Source organism: Natrix helvetica (assembly GCF_964273705.1).
Source record: "Natrix helvetica genome assembly, chromosome: 1".
Lineage (NCBI taxonomy): Eukaryota > Metazoa > Chordata > Lepidosauria > Squamata > Natricidae > Natrix > Natrix helvetica.
In genome coordinates, this window is record NC_138548.1 from 223514722 (window position 1) to 223537439 (window position 22718).

The 22718-nt window shown below is 45.2% G+C and overlaps 1 protein-coding gene across 1 annotated transcript in view; it reads right to left on the bottom strand.

Moving 5' to 3' along the window:
* Positions 1-444: 444 nt before the first annotated feature.
* LOC309388669 (thiol S-methyltransferase TMT1A-like) overlaps positions 445-22718 on the bottom strand; it is a 33315-nt gene continuing 11041 nt past the window's right edge. The window contains exon 2 of the mRNA XM_081946191.1: positions 445-766. Coding sequence (XP_081802317.1) covers positions 530-766 — 237 coding nt within the window. The 3' untranslated portion in view covers positions 445-529. The remainder of the gene's footprint in view (positions 767-22718) is intronic.

Here is a 22718-nt window from a genome sequence, read left to right on the forward strand (position 1 = left end):
ACCTCAGGAGTCCTGATATTTGCATTTCCCATATTCAGAAAAAGTCACCAGGCAAGGTTTGCCAGAGAGCAAAATAATAATAATAAAATATTCTTTTATATATTATATTAATTATTTTATACTAATATTTTATATCAATTTTACCATTTATTTGTTTGTTTATTTATTATTTTTGGCTGCAATGGCTTCCTGCAACCCTCTGCCAGCAAAGACTGAGCTCGAGGAGACCGCGCGCAGCCCTTCCAAGCTTCATTTTTGTTGGCAAAGGCACCACAGGCCAGTCCTTCTCTGTTTCCAGGGTGGCCCTGTGGGCCATATCTAAGCACTCTGGGGGCTGGGGCTGGCCCCCAGGCCTTGAGTTTGACACCCCTGATTTCGGTTTAGTGCGGCCTGAACTTTTTGGAGCCTTCCTCCACTCTGAATTGTAAAGAATAGAAGAAACACTTTTCTTATTGCTGTGTATGCATTTTAATGATTAATTCTTTAAAGTCAGAAATCTGATTTTCAGAGAAATATGCTTTCTCTTAAATTACTTCACAGCGTATCCATTAATATGGGAACGAATTAGACAGGGGAAGAACGGGACTATGATGTGTTGCAAGTTCAGTTTAGAAAACCCCGCGTTCTCCATATCTTTCCAGGTCTCTCTTAACAAGGTGCACCCATCTCCTATATATCTCCAAGTAGGGTCACAGACTTGTTGCCAGAAGTAGGTCCAGGTTGATCTGCCAGCTGCTACATGTTCCATGAAATAGAATGCACCACCCTGGAAAAAGTAAAATAATACAAAAAAGAATAATATAAAACAGAATGCTTTGAAATTACATAAAAATTCACACTGTAATCAAGATTGTTGTTATATAAATTCCTGGGGACATGAACTCTTAGGGGTAGCCTAAGCACATCCACAAATCACATCCCTGGGTAGTGAATTGACACCCCCCCCCCCCAGTATGGATTTTGTGCTCTAATGGTGGGTTCGAGGGAATCAAATACCTAAATAGTTCTTTAGTTTTTTTGGTGTTAAGTGTAAGATTATTTTCTTTGCACCACAATGTCAGCCCTTGTACTTCCTTCCTATAAGGAGACTCATGGTTTTTATTAATGAGCCCCACCACTGTCATGTCATCTGCAAATTTAATAATTGTTTTGGTGTTATACAATGGGGTAGAGTCATGTGTGTACAAAGAATAAAGGAGGGGGCTTAGCACACAACCTTGGGGGGCTCCTGTGCTTAATATCAGAGTAGAAGAATGGTGAGATCCCATCCTTACTGACTGTGGCCTATCCCTATCCAATATGGGGATTGGCATAAAAACAATACATAGAATTACTGACTAAACAAAAAATGAAAAATGATAATTCAGTATGAATATGCAAATGTATGCTAAATGTAACAAATATGTTTAATAATGTCTCAGTTGTATTATGTAGAATATGGTGATTGGTATAAAAACAATATATTGAAATATTGAATAACCAAATAAAATGTTGAATAAGCAATAGTGGAAGATCTTAATGTAATATAAATGTTGGTATTAATATTAGTTATATAAGTTTGTTACATGTAACAAATATGATTGATAATATTTTATTCATATCAAAAGGTATGATAATTAAGATAGGGTGATCGATATAATAATAATATATTGAAATATTGAATAAGTAAACAATGAAAGATTAAAATGTAATATAAAGATGTCCATTACTACTACTAGTATTATATAAGCTTGTTAAATGAAACAAATATGATTAATATAAATTTTCTTGTATAAAACTTATGATACCCAGGCACCACACTGTTCAAACACTGATATGTAAAACATAAAAAATAAAAAACTTGAGGGGAAAAAAAATAAACCTAGAACTATGAATTGGAACATGGAATCCAGGGACGTGCGATCAGGGGAGGCAAGGGAGGCAGAGCCTCACCTCTCTTCATGAAATAATATTATTAATATTATATACTATATATATATATAATATTATAATATTATATACATCCGCCCGGCCGGGCCCGGGAGCTGCAGAGGCAGAAATGTTGTCAGTGCTCCCAGATGACGAAGCCACGAAAGCGACTGGGGGACGTTCCCCAGTCGCTTTCGTGGCTTTGTCATCTGGGAGCGCCGGCAATATTTCTGCCTCCGCAGCTCCCAGCTGCGGCCGGACGGATGTAGCAGAGCAGCGCCAAGGCGGTCCGGGCGGACGAAAGAGCGAGCGAGCGATCGATTGATGGAGGTCCTCGGTCGCTCGCCCGCCAGACTGCCTTGGCGCCACTCTGGCTACATCCGTCCGTCCGCGCCTGCGAGCTGCGGAGGCAGAAATGTTGTCGGCGCTCCCGGATGACGAAGCCACGAAAGCGACTGGGGAATGACGAGAACCTTCTTTCACTCAACATCATGAGTGAACTGGGGTGGTTGGCGGTGAAAGGAGAATGGAGAGTGTCAGCGGCTGCTGGCGTGGGTGTGGTCAGCAGCTGCGGCGGGACACCTGGCCTTGGGTCTCTGCAGCTGACGCTCCCCACACCGTGGTATTATCCCGGTTGCTTCCCCCCTCCACCTTGCTTATGGAGATGATAAATTGGATCAGCAGGGAGCAGTGGCGTAGCGTGGGTTGTCAGCACCCGGGGCAAGGCAAGTAATTTGCGCCCCCTAACCCATGGCAACCCACGCTACGCCACTGGACTCGGGACATGAAGGGAGCTCTGAAGCAGCCGTCCACTTTAGCAAAGCTCGCAGCACCCTCTATAGGCCCGAAGCAGAATCATTTTCTTCCCTCGGTTCTGGGAAAATAGGAAAAGGAAAGCCGCCCGAGGTCTTCACTTGCTCTAATTTAAACGTATCGCGTTATTAAAGTCCCTCGCCCTGCCCAGCAGTCTTCAAGAGACCCAGATCTGCAGAAGAAAACTTTGACCCTCTTTCGTGCTCTCGACCCCGGGGAAGACCTGCTCGCGTCTCTTTTGTATTAAACGTGGGAAGCATTCCTCGGCTTCATTCAATTCAAATTCAGCCTTGAAATACATGCAAGTCAACAGCAGAGAGCTGCGAGTGCGAGCGCCCCCCCAGATGTTGCGCCCGGTGCGGCTGGCCCCCCCTGCACCCCCCACGCTACGCCACTGGCAGGGAGTGACTGAGGCAGCTGGCATGGATATTAACGCCAGCAGAAGATGGCTTCGGTAGTTGGTGTGGGCGCAGTTGGTGTGTGGGGTCCTTCATTGTGCACCCCGGTATCACCGCCGTTGTCTGGGCCACCGTACTGTGCCATTTGGCCATTTGGCCCCTCCTCCTGTGATATTATGGACTGGTCAACAGAGTGCAGCCTTGGCGTGGGTGGAGCTTAGCTGTTGGAGTCGGAGTTGGATCAGCCGCCGATGTCCTCATTGCCGCATTAGTGGCTGCTTCACCACCTTGCAAGTTAGCATCTGCTGCCATTTTAACAGCTGGCCGTTACTCTTCCATATTGTCCTCAACACCGACTATTTTTATGATGGACATAAGCTTCCCACTACCCCCTTGAACACTGCCGGCTGCCCCCACCCCTGGACATGTCATCTCCTCATTCCATCTCCCCATGATGTCATCCCGTTTGGTTGATGCCACACTCTCCTCTATGTTATTCTGCAACAGAACTTTATTCCCTCTGGGAACTCCCCCTTTCCCTGGCCTTCTGGCCTATCAAGACGCTTCCTTAATGATGGATCTTGGGATTCCGAGAGGTGGCATGCAAAGAAGAGATTTCTTAGGGGTTTTTTACAGGGTTTTTTAAACCAAATTTTAAGGGGGGGAGGGGTGGATTGATTCGGATGGCTCAGACAGGCTTGGGGGGGGAGTCTGCCAGAGCACAGACCAGAACTAACTAATGGGCGTGGGTTGGGAGTGCTGGGAAGGGTTGGGATTCCGGGGGAGACATTAAGCCATTCCATTGGGGGGTTCACCATCTCTACTGTTTGTGGGAGAGGCAGATATGGTGGGGGCCGTGGGCCAAATTATGTTCGGAGGACGCAGGTTTGCTGTTTAAGAGTGATCGTACGTTCTGACCCTCATCGCCCTTCTCGCACCCCCAGGTGCTCGGGATTACAGGACCCTGGTCTCTGGCTGGTGTCGCTTAACGCCAGGTCCGTGGTAAATAAGGCTCCCCTCATTTACGACCTCATACAAGAGGGTAGAGCGGACCTGGCGGGCATTACGGAGACCTGGTTGGGCCATGAGGGGGGGTGTTCCCCTTAGTGAACTATGCCCACCAGGCTTCCGGGCGCTTCACCAGCCAAGAGCCCAGGGCAGGGGTGGGGTGGTGGTGGTGGTGGTTATTAGGGAAAGTCTCAGACCTCAGGAGGTCACTGTGCCTCAGATAGGTGGTGTGAGTCCCTTTTTGTGAAGTGGGGCCTTGGAGCTCAGGTGGGCCTTTTTGTTACGTACCTGTCTTCCTGCTACGTTTCATCGGCCCTGCTGGAGTTGCTGGATGTGTTAGTTGGATTGGCGGTTGATTTCCTCAGGCTTATGGTCCTGGGGGATTTCAATCTGCCTTCCATTGGTGAGACATCCGAGTCAGCTCGGGAGTTCATGGCTTCCATGATGGCTATGTACCTAACTTAGTTAATTCAAGACCCCACCCATAATGGAGGACACAAGCTTGACCTGATTTTTGTCTCTGGACAGTGGATGAATGATCTAGATTTAGGGGATATTTCTATTCAACCCTTGTCATGGCCTGATCATTTCCTCATCAGGCTTGACTTCCATACCGCTACCGCTTGCCACAGGGAGGCGGAACCAACTAGATGGTTCCACCCCAGGCGCCTGATGGACCCTGAAAGGTTCCTGATGGAGTTTGGGACTTTTCCTGAATCCCTTGCTCACAACTCGACTGAAGCTCTAGTGGAAGCCTGGGATAGGGCGGCCACTGGGGCCTTGGATCGCATTGTGCCTTTGCGGCCTCTGACCTGGTGTCGATCCTGGGTGGCTCCCTGGTTTGCTGAAGAGCTCCAGGAGATGAAACGCTGGAAAAGATGCCTAGAGAGTGGCTGGAGGGCCAGCCGGTCCGAATCTGATCAAACACTAGTAAGAATTCATATTAAATCCTACTTAGTGGCGATAAAAGTTACAAAACAGCAACATTTTTCCGGTCTTATCGCATCCACAGATAACTGCCCAGCCACCCTGTTTAGGGTGACCCGCTCCTTACTTAACCAAGGAACTGGGGAAGACCCCTTGCAGGGTAGGGCTGAAGAATTTGTTCAGTATCTGCAGGATAAAATCGCTCAGATCCGGACAGGCTTGGACTCTGACTGGGTAGATTTGGGTGAGCCGATGGGGATGAATCTTGTGGAGACAATTTGGGATGAGTTTGACCCTGTGACCCCTGAGGGCATGGACAGGATTATTGGGAGACTCAGTGCTGCCACTTGTGTGCTGGACCCATGTCCCTCTTGGTTAGTTTCGGCTTCCCGGGAGGTGACACAGGCTGGCTCCAGGCGATTACCAATGCTTCATTGAGAGAGGGGTTCTTTCCCATCGCCTTGAAGGAGGCGGTGGTGAGGCCCCTCCTTAAGAAGCCTTCCCTGGACCCAGCTTCTTTAGCCAACTATTGTCCGGTCTCCAACCTTTGCTTTGTAGAAAGGTTGTCGAGAGTGTGGTAGCACGCCAGCTTCCCCAGTACCTAGATGAAGCTGTCTACTTGGATCCATTTCAGTTGGGTTTCAGGCTCAGGTACAGCACGGAGACGGCATTGGTCGCATTGGTCGATGATCTCTGGTGGGCCCGGGACATTGGCTGCTCCTCTGTCCTGGTCCTATTAGACCTCTCGGCGGCTTTCAATACCATCGACCATGGTATCGTACTGCGACGACTTGGGGGTTGGGAGTGGGGGGCACCATTTTACAGTGGTTCTCCTCCTACCTGTCGGATCGGTCACAGTTTGTGTTGACTGGAGGGCAGAGATCGACCCCCCCAGGGGGTTGGTTCTCTCACCCCTCCTGTTCTACATATATATGAAACTGCTGGGCGAGATCATCCGTGGTTTTGGGGTACGGTATCATCAATATGCTGATGATACCCAACTTTTCATCTCTACCCCAAACCACCCAAACGATGCCCTCGATGTGATGTCCCGATGCCTGGAGGCTGTGCGGATCTGGATGGGGAGGAACAGGTTCAAGCTCAATCCCTCCAAGACTGAGTGGCTGTGGTTTCTGTCCTCCCGATTTGTGCATCTTGTCCCATCTTTGATGGTAGGTGGAGAAATTTTAGCCCCTTCAGAGTGGGCCCGCAATCTGGGAGTCCTCCTGGATACATGGCTTAGTTTAGATAGAAGAACACCTGATGGCCGTGACCAGGGGGGCCTTTTACCAGGTTCACCTGGTACGTCAGTTGCGCCCCTTCCTGGATCGGGATGCTCTGTGCACAATCACTCATGCCCTCGTCCTTTCTCGCCTGGACTACTGCAATGCTCTCTACATGGGGCTTCCCTTGAAGAGCAACCGGAGGCTTCAACTGGTCCAGAATGCGGCCGCGCAGGTTATCATGGGGGTACCTAGGTACTCCCATGTTACACACCTTTTAGGTGGCCTGCACTGGTTGCCGGTTGTTTTCCGGGTGCGATTCAAGGTATTAATTATGACCTTTAAAGTGCTCCATGGCTTAGGCCCAGGATACCTGCGAGACCACCTACTGCCACCAGTATCCTCCCACTGTCCAGTACGATCCCACAGAGTTGGCCTCCTCAGGGTGCCGTCGGCCAGACAATGTCGTCTGGTGACCCCCAGGGGGAGAGCCTTCTCTGTTGGAGCGCCTTCCCTCTGGAATGAGCTGCCCCCAGAGCTTCGCATAATCCATGACCTCCGGTCCTTCCAATGCGCCCTAAAAAGTTGGCTTTTCCAGCAAGCTGGCCTGGCCTGTTAATTTTATCTAGTTTTTAAAATGTTATTGTCATATTAATTGGATTTGTTTTTTTGGATATTTATTTAATTTCCTTTTAACTTTTGTAATATGTGTTTTTTAATGTTATACGCTGCCCTGAGTCCTTTGGGAGAAGGGTGGCATATAAATCCAATAAAACTAAACTAAACTAAACTAAACTGTTCCTTTAATGTTCTTTCATAAGCAAGGCAACTACATCAGGTCCTCAGTTTGGATCTGTTGCGATTCTTCCTTAAAGCGACAGTGACCCTTTCAGTTACTTTAAAAAAATATTTTAGCTATGCAATTTGGGATGAACACCCTTTGAATGGTGTAGGTGTAGGAATGGATTTCTAGAGGAAAATTGAAGACTATAGGAACCAGCAGCAATACTCAAATGACCCTGAGGACACAGATAAATCTCCAAGTTCTTCAATGACCCTCGGATGCAAATGACCAGCTGTCTGCAAGGACTATAAATCCTTCCATTCCCCACTATCTGTCAGAGCTGAAGAAGCTTCTTGGATGAGAAGTGAAATGTCTTTAAAGAAAAAAACAAGAAAAGTCCAGTTGCCTCCTGAAAAAGCACCTTTGGCACAACTATGACCTGGATGACTGAGAATCTCCATGGACTTTTAGATCGATGACTTCCGGTAGCCGAGGGCGACGGACGCTTGCGTCCGCTGTTCGCTGCCTCGGTGGGTTCCCCTGAAATCTAGGGGGAGCACAGGGTGCCTTGGAGGGGTGCCCTGCCGTAGGGGCGGCTTGCTGGGACCCCCTGGAATGGCGGCAGCCGCGGGGGGGGGGCCTCCAGCTTTGCCCCAGGAGCCGAGGAGCGTAGGGGGAGCATGCCTTCACCGAATGGAGCCTGGAAGGAAACGAGCAATTTTAAAGATACAGCTGAAGTGCGGTGAGGTGGGAGGTCTCCCCAAGACTTTTATTGCTTTATTCAATTGACCGAATTGCAGTTTTTCTAAGACTTTGTTTCAACCTTTGGAAGAGTTGAGATTGGAGGGGGGGGGGAATTCCCACCCCTCTCGGAAAAGCGGCACTGGCAAAATCTCTCCCTCTCATAGGAGAGAGAGAGAGAGTTAAAAACTTATTTTCACTTCCCTTAAACAATGGGAAAAATTTTCTTTGACCACAATTGCAAGAGAAAGGATAGTTGAACTGACTCTTCTTTAAACTATGTATGGAAACTTTGTTCTTGTTGTTTCCTGTCCACCTGTAAAGGCTGAGCCAAGATGGCCAACTTCCTCTTTCTTCATTGTCTTTATGAATGAGACTCCTCCCTTGGAAGATTTTATGGTTCTGAAGTAGTTTCCACCCCAGAGATCTCCAGGAGCCTCTCTAAATGCGCTTTTCCCTTGGATTTGGAATATTTTGATCTACTTATTTGATCTATCTCTGTATTAGAAGATTTTTCCCTCTTGGATTTACCTGCCTTGTGATCTCTACCAGCTGTGCTTCTCTACAGACACCATTTCTTTGTACAGATTAATAACTATTTCTGAGCTTCATGATGGGTCCAAAAAAGTTACCACCTGGCAAGGCTTCGTCGGCCCCGAAATCTTCTACGTCAAGTCCAATTGCGCAGCAGTCACAACTGGGGTCATTTCTACAACCTAAAGCCCCTGAGGAGAGTGCAAGGGATTTGTCTACTCACCAGATGCTCCAATCTATTTTAAAGGGACAGGACGAAATAAAAAAACAACTACAAGATTTAAATGATCAGCTCAGAGAAACGAAACAACAAGCCACACGGAATGAACAGAGAATAGGTGTACTGGAAGAGGGTGTGGTTGGGATTAGGGACAAGGTGAAGACAATTCAAAGGGGGAATGTAGAATTTGAAAACCACATGATAAAAATGGAATTTGAAAGGATGTCTTTTTTCCTTAGGTTCCAAAACCTGCCAGAAGTTGAGAATGAAGATCTTAAGGAGATTATGACCACAATATTAGCAGAATACATTAATAGAGATAAACAACAGCTGTGGTGGGACATTGACCTGATCTATAGGATTAACTCAGCCTATGCAAGAACACACAATGTTCCAAGGGAAGTTCATATTAAATTTCTTAGAAAGACCACAAGAGATGAGGTCATAGGAGCTCAAAGGGGAGAACCACTAAAATATAAAGATAAAGAAATAACCATTTTTAAGCAGATCCCAAAGAAAGCAAGAGATAAGAGGAAGAAATATTCCTCTTTAGCAAAAAAAATATATAACAAAGGGGTCTGGTTCAGGTGGCTATTACCAGAGGGCATGTTGATTTTCTGGGAGGGCAGCAGAATAAGAATCAACACAGTTGTGGAGGCGGAGGCTTTCACTAAAAAACATAATGCTCTCCTAGATGAAATGGGGGATAATACACAAGAGATGAGGGAGGGAGAGGCTGAGGCTCTGCCAGCAGGCGGGGGTGGGGGAGGATGCAACAATTAGAAGACTCAGGTCACAAAAGTGATTTGAAACATTATTGCAATTGTTATTACAATGTACCTTTATGGAAGTGATACAAAACAAAATGATTGAAACATACTGATGATTTAGTGTTAAACTCAAAACTTCTAATATATATTCAAATGTTGAGGTTTTTCTTTTAACTCTTGTTTGTAAAAGTTGTGAGACTTGGGGGGACTGCTCTCCCCCACACGATGTGGCTGTCAAAATGTTATCACACCCCTTTGAGCCCTTTTCCTTGGAAAATTTGTAAAAGTCCATGGACTTTTAGATCAATGTAGTAGGTAAGGCATCAGACTAGAAACTGGGAAACCCTGAGTTCTAGTCTTGCCTTAGGTATAAAGCCAGTTGGGTGACCTTGAGCCAATTCCTCTCTCCCAGCACTAGAAGGAGGCAAGAGGCAATCACTTCCAAAAAAAACCTTGCCATGAAAACTGCAGGGACAAATCCAGGCAATCAGGAGTCAAAACTGCCATGAAGATACCAAAATGCCAAAAATAAAACACATCATATTTAATGTTCAGGGCTAATAATGATCGCCATAATCAACCAAGGCCTGACGCTTTGGGGGAAACACCTGTAATATTGAAACAATGTGCTAATTGTTGCTCCTACAGTGGCTTGTGGTGATTTTGTCATACAGACAAAACTGACTATATAGGGTTATAATGGCTTCCTGCTGAGCTTATGAGTAACGCAGCGAATAAAAAGAAGCAGTTACCAAGCAATTAACTGAGATAATGATACCGGACAAGATTTTTAATGGATTATTCAAGTTAACAAAATAACCTTAACCTTAACTCTGTCTTGAAATCAGAATATTTTAACAATCCTAATATGCATGTGTATTCTACTTTTCTTTTGGTAGATAACTTATAAGGTTATTTATCTCATTCTATTGTGCACCATTTCTGCATTGATTCTTCTTTCGTTTATTTTACACCATTACTAATTAGGAAATCCCCCACGTAATTTGTTAAACCTTCTCAACATCATTTAAAGCGGCATCTCAAATGGTATTGTTACTACAAAAATCTTAGCTCCTCAATAGAAAAGGAAGCCAACTCTTTTAGTATCATTGTCCAGGTAATCCTTGTTTAAAGACCACTTGTTCAGCTAACATTTGAAATTACAACAGAGCTGAATGGGTGGTACTTACTTTAGAATGGGTAGCCAGTTTTGAATCTTTCTCCAGTATTTCATGGCCTCAATACATGACCACCAAATGTGGTAGAGTGTGCCATCCCTTCTTCCACATTTCCAGCACAGTGGGGATATCCCAGGAAACATTTTGACTAACCTCATTGGGGAAAATGCCATCAATAAGCCATCTTATATATATTTTCTTTAAAAGCTGAAGATATCGTGAGTTTAATAGTCTTGCTCCATAGATCCCACCATTTACCCATTTCAATCCCATGGCCAAAATTTATCTCCCATGCTATTAAAGTGCCTTTATCCATCTCTTCTTTAACACCTTGACAAGTCAAAAATTGATAGATCTTCGACAATAATTTCTTATCTCCGCCGAATAAAATCTTATCCAGCTCCTGAGGGTTTGTGTAGATTACAAACCATTCCTTATCGCTTTTAAGCCTATTTCTAATCTGTAAATATTCCCACCATTCCAGATTCCTACTCTGCTGCTCTAATTCCACCTTTGTTTTCATGTTACCATCTTCTGTGATAATGTCTTTATAGATTATATTTCTTGTCTAGTTAAATACACTGGGATGCGTTAAGGCCTCCAAAGGTAGCCAACCAGCATGGAACCTTAAGATAATACTTTTTCCTCACCTTTTCTCACACCACCATCAAAATCTTCCGAATATAATGTCCCATAAAATACCTGTGGGGGGTATCTTTTTCTTGCCAGAGGGAGGCATGCCATCCCTGTGGGAGGTCATGTCCCTCTATAGCCAATAAGCGCCTTCTACTCAACGTCACCCAATCTTTCACCCATGTCATAATTGCTGCACTATAATATGCTTCCCAGTTGGGTACTCCGAAGCCTCCCAATTCTTTACGTTTTTGCAACATTTGGGCTTTTATTTGTGCTTTCTTGCCTTGCCATATAAATTGGGTCACTATTATCTCCAAGGATCTAAAAATTTTTTTGTCCAATTTAGTTGGTGCTGTTTGAAACAAAAACAGAAATTGCGGTAGTACATGTGTCTTAACGATGAATATGAGAAAGATACTATTAGTGGCAATATACGCTCCAAACGACAAACAAGAATAATTTTTTGGGAAACTACACAAAAAGATAACAGAGTATGATTATGAAAATATGTTTATACCAAGAGACTTTACTGCAATCATAAATAATGAAATAGACTATAACTTTACAAAGATGAACAAGAAGCCCAAAAAAATTCTACCCATACATTTTTCACGATGGTGGAAGAATTAAACTTGCAAGATGTTTGGAGAATAAGACACTCGAAAGAAAGATAATATACATTCTACTCAAATAGACATATATTGTGGTCAAGAATTGATATTATGTGGTTGTCAACAGAGATAACGCTCAAAACAATTAAGATAGACATAGATATAAGCACATGGGCAGATCATAATCCAACAACAATGACATGGAAGGGACAGAGGAAAAAGGGGAGATGGACTTTAAATTCAAGAATATTGAAAGAAAAAAGTTTCCAGCAATATATGGAAAAAGAATTGACATATTACTTCCAGGAAAATAGAAAGGAAGACACATCATTACAGAACATATGGGACAAAGCATATTTCAGAGGCCTTGTAATGACATACTTAGGGAAAAAGAATAGACAAATTCAAAAAAAGTTGGAATCAGAGTACAAAAGTCTGGAGATGGAGCTACAGAAAAACCCACAAAATAAAAAAGTAAAAAAATATGATGGAACTGCAAAAACATAAATTGAATCTCGTAGAAAATGAGGACTTGGCAAATAAAATAAAATCGGTAAAACAAAACTTTTTTGAAAATGCAAATAAACCAGGACATTGGCTGGCATACAAGATGAAAAAGGAAAGAGAAAAAAAGCTGAAAAGTCAACTGGTGGATGAAGAAGGGAATATACAACATTGAAATGAAAAAAGAGAACAATAATTGAAAACGTCTATAATAAGTTGTATCAGCACGAGAGAGTTCCAGAAGGGAAAATAAGACAATATTTAGAGAAAACTAGAATAACCAAAATCCCAGAAAAATTTAAGAAGGCACTAGAAGAAAGAATTACAATGATGGAGGTAACAGAAGGCATCAAAAGACATATATAATGCTTATACTAAAAGAAGAGTCAGATCCACAACAAGTAAAGAACTACAGACCTATTTCACTATTAAATGTGGATTATAAAATTTTTGCATCAATATTGGCAGAAAGAATGAAGAGACTTTTAAATGAATTTATATACATAGACCAAAATGGATTTCTTCCCAAGAGACAGATCAGAGACAATATGTGGATTGTATTGAATACTCTAGAGTACTATGAAGCCTACCCAAAAAAACAAATGGTGTTGTTGTTTCTAGACTCTCAAAAGGCCTTTGATAATGTGAACTGGCAATTCATGATAATGCAACTTCAAATGATGGGATTTGGTGAGGGATTTATAAATATGATTAAAACTAAATATAATAACCAATCGGCAAAGGTAATGATAAATGGTGATATGACAGGAAATATAGCAATTACAAAGGGAACTAGACAAGGATGTCCACTATCGCCATTATTATTTATACTGACACTAGAGATTTTGAAAAGAGAAATACGAGAGTCAAGAAAGAAGAGTATAAATTACAAGCATTTACAGATGATTTGGTGTTTATTATGGAGGATCCAATAGAAACAGGGCCAAAACTAGTTAAAATAATAGAAGAATATGGAGAAGTAGTGGGCTTGAAGATTAATAAAGATAAAACAAAAATTCTGGTGAAAAACATGACAGAAAACAGAAAAGAGAGTTGATGGGGAAACTGGACATACAAGTGGTGAAAAAAGTGAAATATTTGGGTATTCAATTGACATCAAGATGTGGAACACTAAAGGAAGATAACTATTATAAGGTGAGAAAACAAATAGAAATAGACTGGGAAAGATGAAAAAGCCTACAATTATCACTGATGGGAAGAATAGCAGTAGTAGGGACCCTCCGGAGGCTTCGGAACGCTTACGGGTTGCTCAGAGGATGGTTTTAAGCATTCCGAAGGCTTCAGGGACCGTCCGGAGGCTTCCCTGATGCCTTTGGAGCGCTTTAAACCACCCTCCGAGCAAACCGGAAGTCACTTCCGGTTTGCTCGGAGGGTGGTTTTAAGCGTTCCGAAGGCTTCAGGAAAGCCTCTGGACGGTCCCTGAAGCCTCTGGAGGGCCTCGGGGGGCGGGGGAGCCTCTTTTCACCCTCCTCAGGCTCCTATAAAGCCTATGTAGCCTGGGGAGGGTGAAAAAAGCATGTAAAAAGGGGGTGGTGGTTCACGCCTTTTGCGCGCATGCACACTGGGGGGGTTCGTGTGTTGCATTATGGGTGCGGCATGCCCACACACAACCCCCCTGCGTTCCCCCCACTTGTGGCACGCGAGCCAAAAAAGGTTTGCCATCGCTGGTGTAGCCTTTATTGTCATTGTAGATCATGTATACAATGAAATTGGTTTTATCCTCAATGGTACAATCCATGACAAAAAATGCAACTAACATAAATAGTATAAAGTATACCCCCTATGCAAGAAATTAGATCAAGTAGAATGGGCCATGTCTTATTTATTTAATGGTGTCATTGGATCTACGATTCTCAGAGAGACAGGAAAAACAGAAGAGGAACTTAAAGAAAACTTTGAAACAATTAGCAAAAGAGGGGGGAGTATAGAAGATATGTTTACTGTCTGTTCACCTAATTTGATTCCACAAGGTCATGAAGTAATTGGCTTAAAAGTTTGTTCTTCCTCTATCCCTAATATTAATATTCAAATTTTTATTGGTTTTTAAAAAATTTTTACAAGGAAAAAGGTTATAGGGTTATAAAACATTTTGGCAGCTACATCATGCGGGGGGGGGGGGAGCCCCCCAGGTCTTGCAACTTGTACACACACTGATAAAGAGAAAAATCAACATTTACCTATGTATTAGCAGTTTTAAATTTAACACATAATCATCAGTTTGTTTCAATCATTTGTTTAGTATCACTTCCAACAGAGTACATTGTAGCAACAATTGCAATAGTATTCCAAGTCACTTTTGTGATCTGAGTATTCTAGCTGTTGCATCCTCTCTCCCATCCGCCAGCTGTGCCTCAGCTCCTCCCTCCTTTGTTTTTTGTGTAGCATCCCCCACTTCACCTAGAAGAGCTGCATGTTTTTTAGCGAAAGCCTCTGCTTCCAGTAGTGTATGAATTCTGATTCTGCTGCCCTCCCAAAAGATCAACATGCCTTCTGGAAATAGCCATTTGAACCAAATCCCATTATTGTATAATTTTTTTGCTAAGAAGGAATATTTCCTTCTATTATCTCTTACTTTCTTTGGGATCTGTTTGAGAATGGTTATTTCTTTATCTTTATATTTTAATGGACCTCCCCTTTGAGCTCCTAGAACCTCATCTCTTGTAGCTTTTCTAAGAAATTTGATATGAACTTCCCTTGGAACATTGTGTGTTCTTGCATAGTCCGAATTGGCCCTATAAATCAGGTCAATATCCCACCAGAGCTGTTGTTTATCTCTATTGATATAGTCTGCTAGTGCTGTGGTCATAATCTCCTTGAGATCTTCATTCTCCGCCTCTGGCAAATTTTGAAACCTAAGAAAAAAAGACATCCTTTCAAAGTCCATTTTTAGCATCTGGTGCCCAAATTCTGTGTTCCCCCTCTGGATTGTCTTCATCTCATCTCTAATCCCAACCTCCCCCTCCTCCAGCACACCAATCCTCTGTTCATTCCATGTGGTTTGCTGCTTCGTCTCTCTGAGCTCTTCCTTGAAATCCTGCAATTGTTTTTAAATTTCTTCCTGTCCCTTTAAGATGTTTTGAAGCATCTGCTGAGTAGACAAGTCTTTTACACTCTCTTCAGAGGGTTTAGATTGTAGGAAAGATCCCATTTGTAACTGGTGTGCAGGGCTGGATGTTGAATATGTTGGGACCGACGAAGCCTTGCCAGGTGGCAATTTCTTCGGGCCCATCTTGAAGCTCAGAGGTAAATGTCGTCTGTAGAAAGAGATGGCGTCTGTGGGAGAGCACGGCCGGCAAGGATCACCAAACAAACAAGTCCAAAGGGGAACAAATCCTCTAGCAAAAAAGTTAAAGCAGATAGGTGGGTCAAAGTATTCCAAATCCAGGGGAAAAACGTGTTTAAAGAGGTTCCTGGAAGTCTCTGGGGTGAAAGTTAGTTGAAAGGCATAAAATTTTCCATGGGAGGAGTCTCATTCATAAAGACAAAGAAGAAGGAAGTTGGCCATCTTGGCTCAGCCAGCATAGGTGATCAGGAAACAACAATGTCAAAGTTTCCATAAGCACTTTAAAAAGGAATCAGGTCATCCATCCTTTCTCTCGCAATTGTAACCAGCAAAAAGGATTTCCCCCCCATTATTTAAGGGAAGTGAAAGTAGTTTTCAAACTTTCTTTCTCTCCCTTGAAGGGAGGGAATTTTTCAAGCGCCGCTTTTCCGAGGGGGGTGGAATTCCCCCCCTCTAGTCAAAACTTCTCCAAAGGTTCAATTTCAATTTCAATTTCAATTTTATTAGATTTATAGACCGCCCCCTCTCCCCGAAGGGACTTGGGGTGGTGTACAGGCACCACATTAAAAACCATATACAAAGAATAAATACACTTAAAATCAAATTAAACCTTAAAGCTGTACAGGATGATAAAAATTAAAAATCAACTTAAAACCATCCCCTAAAAATTTAAAAGTGCAGAATTGAGGGACTAAACTGGGATTAGGCCAGGCCAGCTAAACTAAACAGGTGGGTTTTAAGCTTCTTACGGAAGGAGCGGAGATCGGTGGTTGTTCTGATGTCAGGGGGAGGTCATTCCAGAGGGTCGGGCCCATCACAGAGAAGGCCCTACTCCTGGGCGTCGCCCGCTGGCACTGCCTAGTGGACGGCACCCGGAGGAGTCCCTCTCTGTGAGAGCGGATCGGCCGAAGGGATGTATGGGGCAGGATACGATCCCGCAAGTACCTAGGTCCTGTGCCATGGAGTGCTTTAAAGATGATAATCAACACCTTGAAATGCACCCGAAAAGCCACAGGTAGCCAGTGCAGCCCGCGCAGGAGAGGTGTTACGTGGGAGTACCTAGAGACTCCCGCAATTGCCCGCGCGGCCGCATTCTGAACCAACTGCAGCCTTCGGGCGCATCTCAAGGGGAGCCCCATGTAGAGAGCATTACAGAAGTCCAGCCGGGACGTCACAAGTGCATGGGTGACTGTGCGGAGGGCGTCCCGGTCCAATAGGGGACGCAATTGGCGCACCAGGCGAACCTGGTGAAACGCCCCCCTTGCCACGGCCGTCACATGGTCATCCATTGACAGCCGGGCATCTAGGAGGACACCCAGATTGCGTACCCGATCCACGGGGGCCAGCTGTTTGCCCCCAATGGCCAGTGATGGAAGCAACTGGTTGAACCAGGGTGCCGGTAGCCACAGCCACTCCGTCTTGGACGGGTTGAGCTTGAGTCTGTTACTTCCCATCCAGATCCGTATGGCTTCCAGACACCGGGACATCACTTCAACGGCATCGTTGGGGTGGTTCGGGGTAGAAATGTACAGCTGGGTGTCATCCGCGTACAGATGGTAATCCACCCCGAACCCACGAATGATCTCGCCCAGCGGCTTCATATATGTGTTGAACAGGAGAGGCGAGAGGACCGCCCCCTGCAGTACCCCGCAAGTGAGCGGCCTCAGGGTCGACCTCTGCCCCCCTGTCAACACACATTGCGCTCGGCCAGAGAGGTAGGAGGAGAACCACCGCAAAACGGTGCCCCTCACCCCCAGCCCCTCCAGACGATGCAATAGGATACCATGATCGATGGTATCAAAAGCCACCGAGAGGTCTAATAGGACCAAGATGGAGGAACAACCCCCATCTCTGGCCCTCCAGAGATCATCCACCAACGCGACCAAAGCCGTCTCCGTGCTATGGCCGGGCCGGAAACCGGACTGGCGCGGGTCCAGATAATCAATTTCCTCCAGGTGACGTGGGAACTGTTGTGCCACCACACTCTCTACAACCTTCGCCAGGAAGCAAAGGTTGGAGACGGGACGATAGTTAGCTAACATAGCCGGGTCCAGGGAAGGCTTCTTGAGTAGGGGCCTCACCACCGCCTCTTTTAAGACGGCCGGCAAGAACCCCTCTCTCAAAGAAGCGTTGACTAACTCCTGGAGCCAGCCTCTCCCAACCGGTTATAGGATCTCTGTCTACCCTCGTACCTACCCCTCCCCGCGACCGTTGGGATAGAAAGACCCTCATCTGGAATGTCGCTATTCCCCCTCCCCTTAATAGCTCCGCTCACTCCCTTGCTAACCCCACCCGTCGGCCTGGCACTAGTCCCTCCCTCAACCTGACTAACCCCACCCCCCACCCTGGGACCCCCTAAAATACGGATAAAAAAATTAATTAAAAACCCCCTGACACTGCGCTTCGTCCACCTCTCTGGATTAATAAATCCCTCATCAAGGTGGGCCCTCGAAAGGGTGGAGGGCCATACTTGCGAGAGGGGGGACTCCCGCAGTAGGATCAGGTCTGTCCTCGAGTATTTGATGGATTATATTACCGGCAGGGCATCAATTTGATTATAGGGATGTTACAGATGTTAAAATGCATAGTTAAAAATAATTAAAAATTCACTAATTCCAGTAAGGTACGAACAGGCCAAAATCTTGGATAGGGTGGTAAGATGGTCAGATGGTCAGCAGATGGTCATATAAAGTGCACGTAGTCATATAGGTGGTCCCATAGTCATATAGATGGTCTCATAAATGGTCTCATAAAGTGCACATAGTCATAGTCCGGCGCCTAAGAGCCTCCTACCTCCTGCCAGGCCTCTGACGCTAAAAGCCTCCTGCCAGGCCACCTGGCTTCCTGCCAGGCCACCGGCGCTCCTCCGACGCTCCTGCCAGGCCTCCTGCCAGCCACCGATGCTCCTCCTGCAGCCCAACGACGCAAGCCGACATCCGACACTCCTGCCAGGCCTCCGACGCAAGCCGACATCGGTTGAAACAAATAGAGCTAAGAGAGCTAAGAAAGCTGCAGAACCATTAAAGCTGGAAAAGTAGTAAAAGACCTGGGGAGACCCCTCCGCTCACCGCTCTTCAGCTGCTTCGTTCCGATTCTTTATTGCTTCAGACTGCTTTCGGAGAAGCGCGTGGTAGCATGCCGTACGCTCCCTATGCTCCCCGGCTCCTGGGGCAAAACTGGAGACCCCCCCATGGCTGCCGCCATTCCAGGGGGTCCCAGTAAGCCGCCCCTAAGGCAGGGCGCTCTTCCCGGGCACCCTGTGCCCCCCCAGACTTCGGGGGAGCCCACCGGAGCAGTGACAAGGCAGACGTGAACGTCCGTCTCCATTGGCTGCCGTAAGTCGTTTCAGTATCCTGATTTTCTTAACAGACTGCAGGATGCTTTAAGATGACAGATAGACCATTCTGAGGCTCAGATGGATTTGTTGATGAAATTAGCAAAGGAAAACGCTATTTTCGAATGCCAAAGAGCAATTATTGGTCTTCGGAACGATCCTGATTTGGCAGATATGATTAAAGCATGTCAAGATATAGGAACAGCCTCTTGTCAAACTAATTCATTGGCGGCTGCTTTATCGCAAGGCAGCAAGCCTCAAGGAAAGTTTTACAACTGTGGTAAAGTTGGTCATTTTAAAAGGGAATGATGAAATCCAGGGGTGTGTGTGTGTAATTTTCCATTATTAATTATCAATCCATGTGGTCATTAAGTATTTCAATCTATATTTATATCCATTATTCATTACATCATCATTATTCCATTTTATATTATAAAATAGTCACCACCTACAATCATACCTAACAATTTAAATCATCTCACTCTTATACATTAAGTACATTATTATTCTTATATCGTATAAGTAAGTAGTCTGTTTCATAGTAAAAAATTAACATAAATAAAAGGAGAAAAAAAAGAATTTTTTTTTTCACAACATTAAGTATAGCTTTCTATTATTATTACATATAAGATAAGATAAAGGAAAAAAAAATCATTTCCAGGTTTTTTTATCCAGCCATTGATAAAACAAATTCCATACTTTATAGAATTGCTCATCCTCTAGTTCTCTAATTTCAAATGTAAGTTTACTCATTTCAGCACAGTCCATTATTTTCCGAATGATTGGTTGGTAATTTCTCATTTTTCCAGTTTTTGGCAAATACAATTCTAGCAGCTGTTAACACATTTATGATCAAATATTTCAAGTCCTTATTGTATATTTCTGGTATTATTCCCAATAAAAAGAGTTCTGGTTTCAAGTCTATATATTTATGTATCATTTTCTCCAACCACATGTGTATTTTAGTCCAGTATCTTTTAGCTTCAGGACAAGTCCACCACAGGTGGTAGAATGTGCCTGGCGTATGTTGACATTTCCAGCATTTTTCAGACTTATTCTTAGACATTCTTGCTATTCTCGATGGGGATAAGTGCCATCTATAAAACATCTTATACAAATTCTCTTTATATGCAGTTGACATTGTCATTTTATAGTTTTGAGTCCACAGTTTTTGCCATTTTTCTAAGTCAATCCCATGTCCAAAGTTTTTTCCCCAGGCTAACATAGTTCCTTTAACTTGTTCTTCATATAATTTCACCTCTAGTAAATAGGCGTAAAATTTTTGGATTACTTTTTCGTCATTACCTGTTAAAATTTTATCTAATTCAGTCATTTTATCATAAAAGCCCTCATTTTTCCGATCTTCATTATATCTAGAATGTATTTGCACATATGAATACCAATTGAGTTCAATACCTTCCTGTTTCAATTTTTGTATGGATTTGAGTTCACCCTCTGTATTCAATAATTCAGCATATCTAACTGTTTCTTCCCTTTTATATATTATTGGGTATGAAAAAACTTCAATAGTTGATATCCAGACTGGAATTTTCAAGTAGTGCAACTCAAATTCAAATTCAAATTTTTAATTTGTTAGCCGCTCCCTCTCCGCAAGGGACTCGGGGCGGCGTACAATAAAAATATACATACATACATATAGACATACAGATACACACATATACATACATATACATACATGGAGGAGGTAGTAATCAAACATATATCACATTAATAATAATAATAGAAAATTGAAATTAGCCATTAAAATATCCCATGATAAAATACAATTTAAAAAGGACTGTCAGGAGGAGGATAAACTACGGTTGAGCCAGGCCAGATAATTGAAAGAGGTGGGTCTTGAGCTTTACACGGAAGGAGCGGAGATCGGAAGTAATCCTGATGTCAAGGGGGAGGTCATTCCACAGGGCTGGGCCCATCACAGAGAAGGCCCTGCTCCTGGGTGTCGCCCCCCGACACTGTTTAGCGGACGGCACCTGGAGAAGTCCCTCTCTGTGTGAGCGGATTGGTGGTAGGGATGTATGGGGCAGGATGCGATCCCACAAATAACTAGGTCCTATGCCATGGAGCGCTTTAAAGATCGTAATCAAAACCTTGAAACGTACCCGATAGACCACAGGAAGCCAGTGCAGCTCGCGCAGGAGAGGTGTTACATGAGAGAACCTAGTCCTCCCCATAATCACCCGCGCGGCCGCATTCTGAACCAACTGTAGTCTCCGAGTGCATCTCAAGGGAAGCCCCATGTAGAGAGCATTGCAGTAGTCCAGGCGAGATGTCACTAGCGCATGGGTGACTGTGCGTAGGGCATCCCGGTCCAATAAGGGGCGCAATTGGCGCACCAGGCGAACCTGGTGGAACGGCCCCCTTGCCAAGGCTGTTACATGGTCATCCATGGACAGCCGGGCATCTGGGAGGACGCCCAAATTGCGTGCCCATTCCATGGGGGCCAGTTGTTCGCCCCCAATGGCCAGAGATGGAAGCAACTGGTTGAACCGGGGGGCCGGAAGCCACAGCCACTCCGTCTTGGAGGGGTTGAGTTTAAGTCGGTTGTCATCCATCCAGACCCGTACGGCTTCCAAACACCGGGACATCATTTCGACGGCCTCGTTGGGGTGGTTCGGGGTTGAGATGTACAGCTGAGTGTCATCAGCATACAGATGGTATCCCACCCCAAAGCTACGGATGATCTCGCCCAGCGGTTTCATGTATGTGTTGAACAGGAGTGGCGAGAGAACCGACCCCTGTGGCACCCCGCAAGTGAGGGGGCTCAGGGTCGATCTCTGCTCCCCTGCCAACACACGTTGTGTCCGGCCGGAGAGGTAGGAGCCAAACCACCGTAAAACGGTGCCCCTGACTCCCAACCCCCATAGCCGGTGCAACAGGATACCATGGTCGATGGTATCGAAAGCCGCCGAGAGATCTAATAGGACCAGGACAGAGGAATAACCCCTATCTCTGGCCCTCCAGAGATCATCAACCAACGCGACCAAGGCCGTCTCCGTGCTGTGCCCGGGTCGGAAGCCGGACTGGCACGGGTCTAGATAATCATTCTCCTCCAAGTGACGTGGAAACTGTTGGGCCACCACACTCTCTACAACCTTCGCTAAAAAGGGAAGGTTGGAGACTGGACGATAATTAGCTAGCTCCGTTGGGTCCAGGGAAGGCCTCTTGAGTAGGGGTCTCACAACCGCCTCTTTCAAGGCGGCCGGCAGAGACCCCTCGCCCAACGAAGCATTCACTAGGCCCAGGAGCCAGTCGCGTGTAACCTCCCAGGATGCCAGTACAAGCCAGGAGGGGCACGGGTCCAATAAACATGTGGTAGGTCGCAGACGTCCACGTAACTTGTCCAAATCCTCAATGGCAACCGAGTCAAACTCCTCCCAGAATGGTCTCTCAAGACTCGCCACGGGCGTCTCCACTGGACCACTGAAAGGGACCCATCCCATCCGGATTTGAGCGACTTTGTCCTGCAGATATTTCCCAAACTCCTCTGCTCTGCCCTGTAAAGGGGCTTCCCGCGGCCTCTGAAACAAGAGGGAGCGGGTCACCCGGAACAGGGCAGCAGGGCGGTTATCTGCAGACGCAATAAGAGCGGCACAATGATGACGTTTGGCCGCTCTTAATGCCACAAGGTACGTCCTTAAGTAGGTTCGTGCCTGTGCTCGGTCAAATTCGGAGCGGGAGGATCTCCAACGACTCTCTAGGCATCTCTTGTGGCGTTTCATCACCCTTAGCTCCTTGGTAAACCAAGGAGCCAGGGTGGTTCGTTGCCGCAGGAGAGGCCGCAAAGGCGCCACCCGGTCAAGG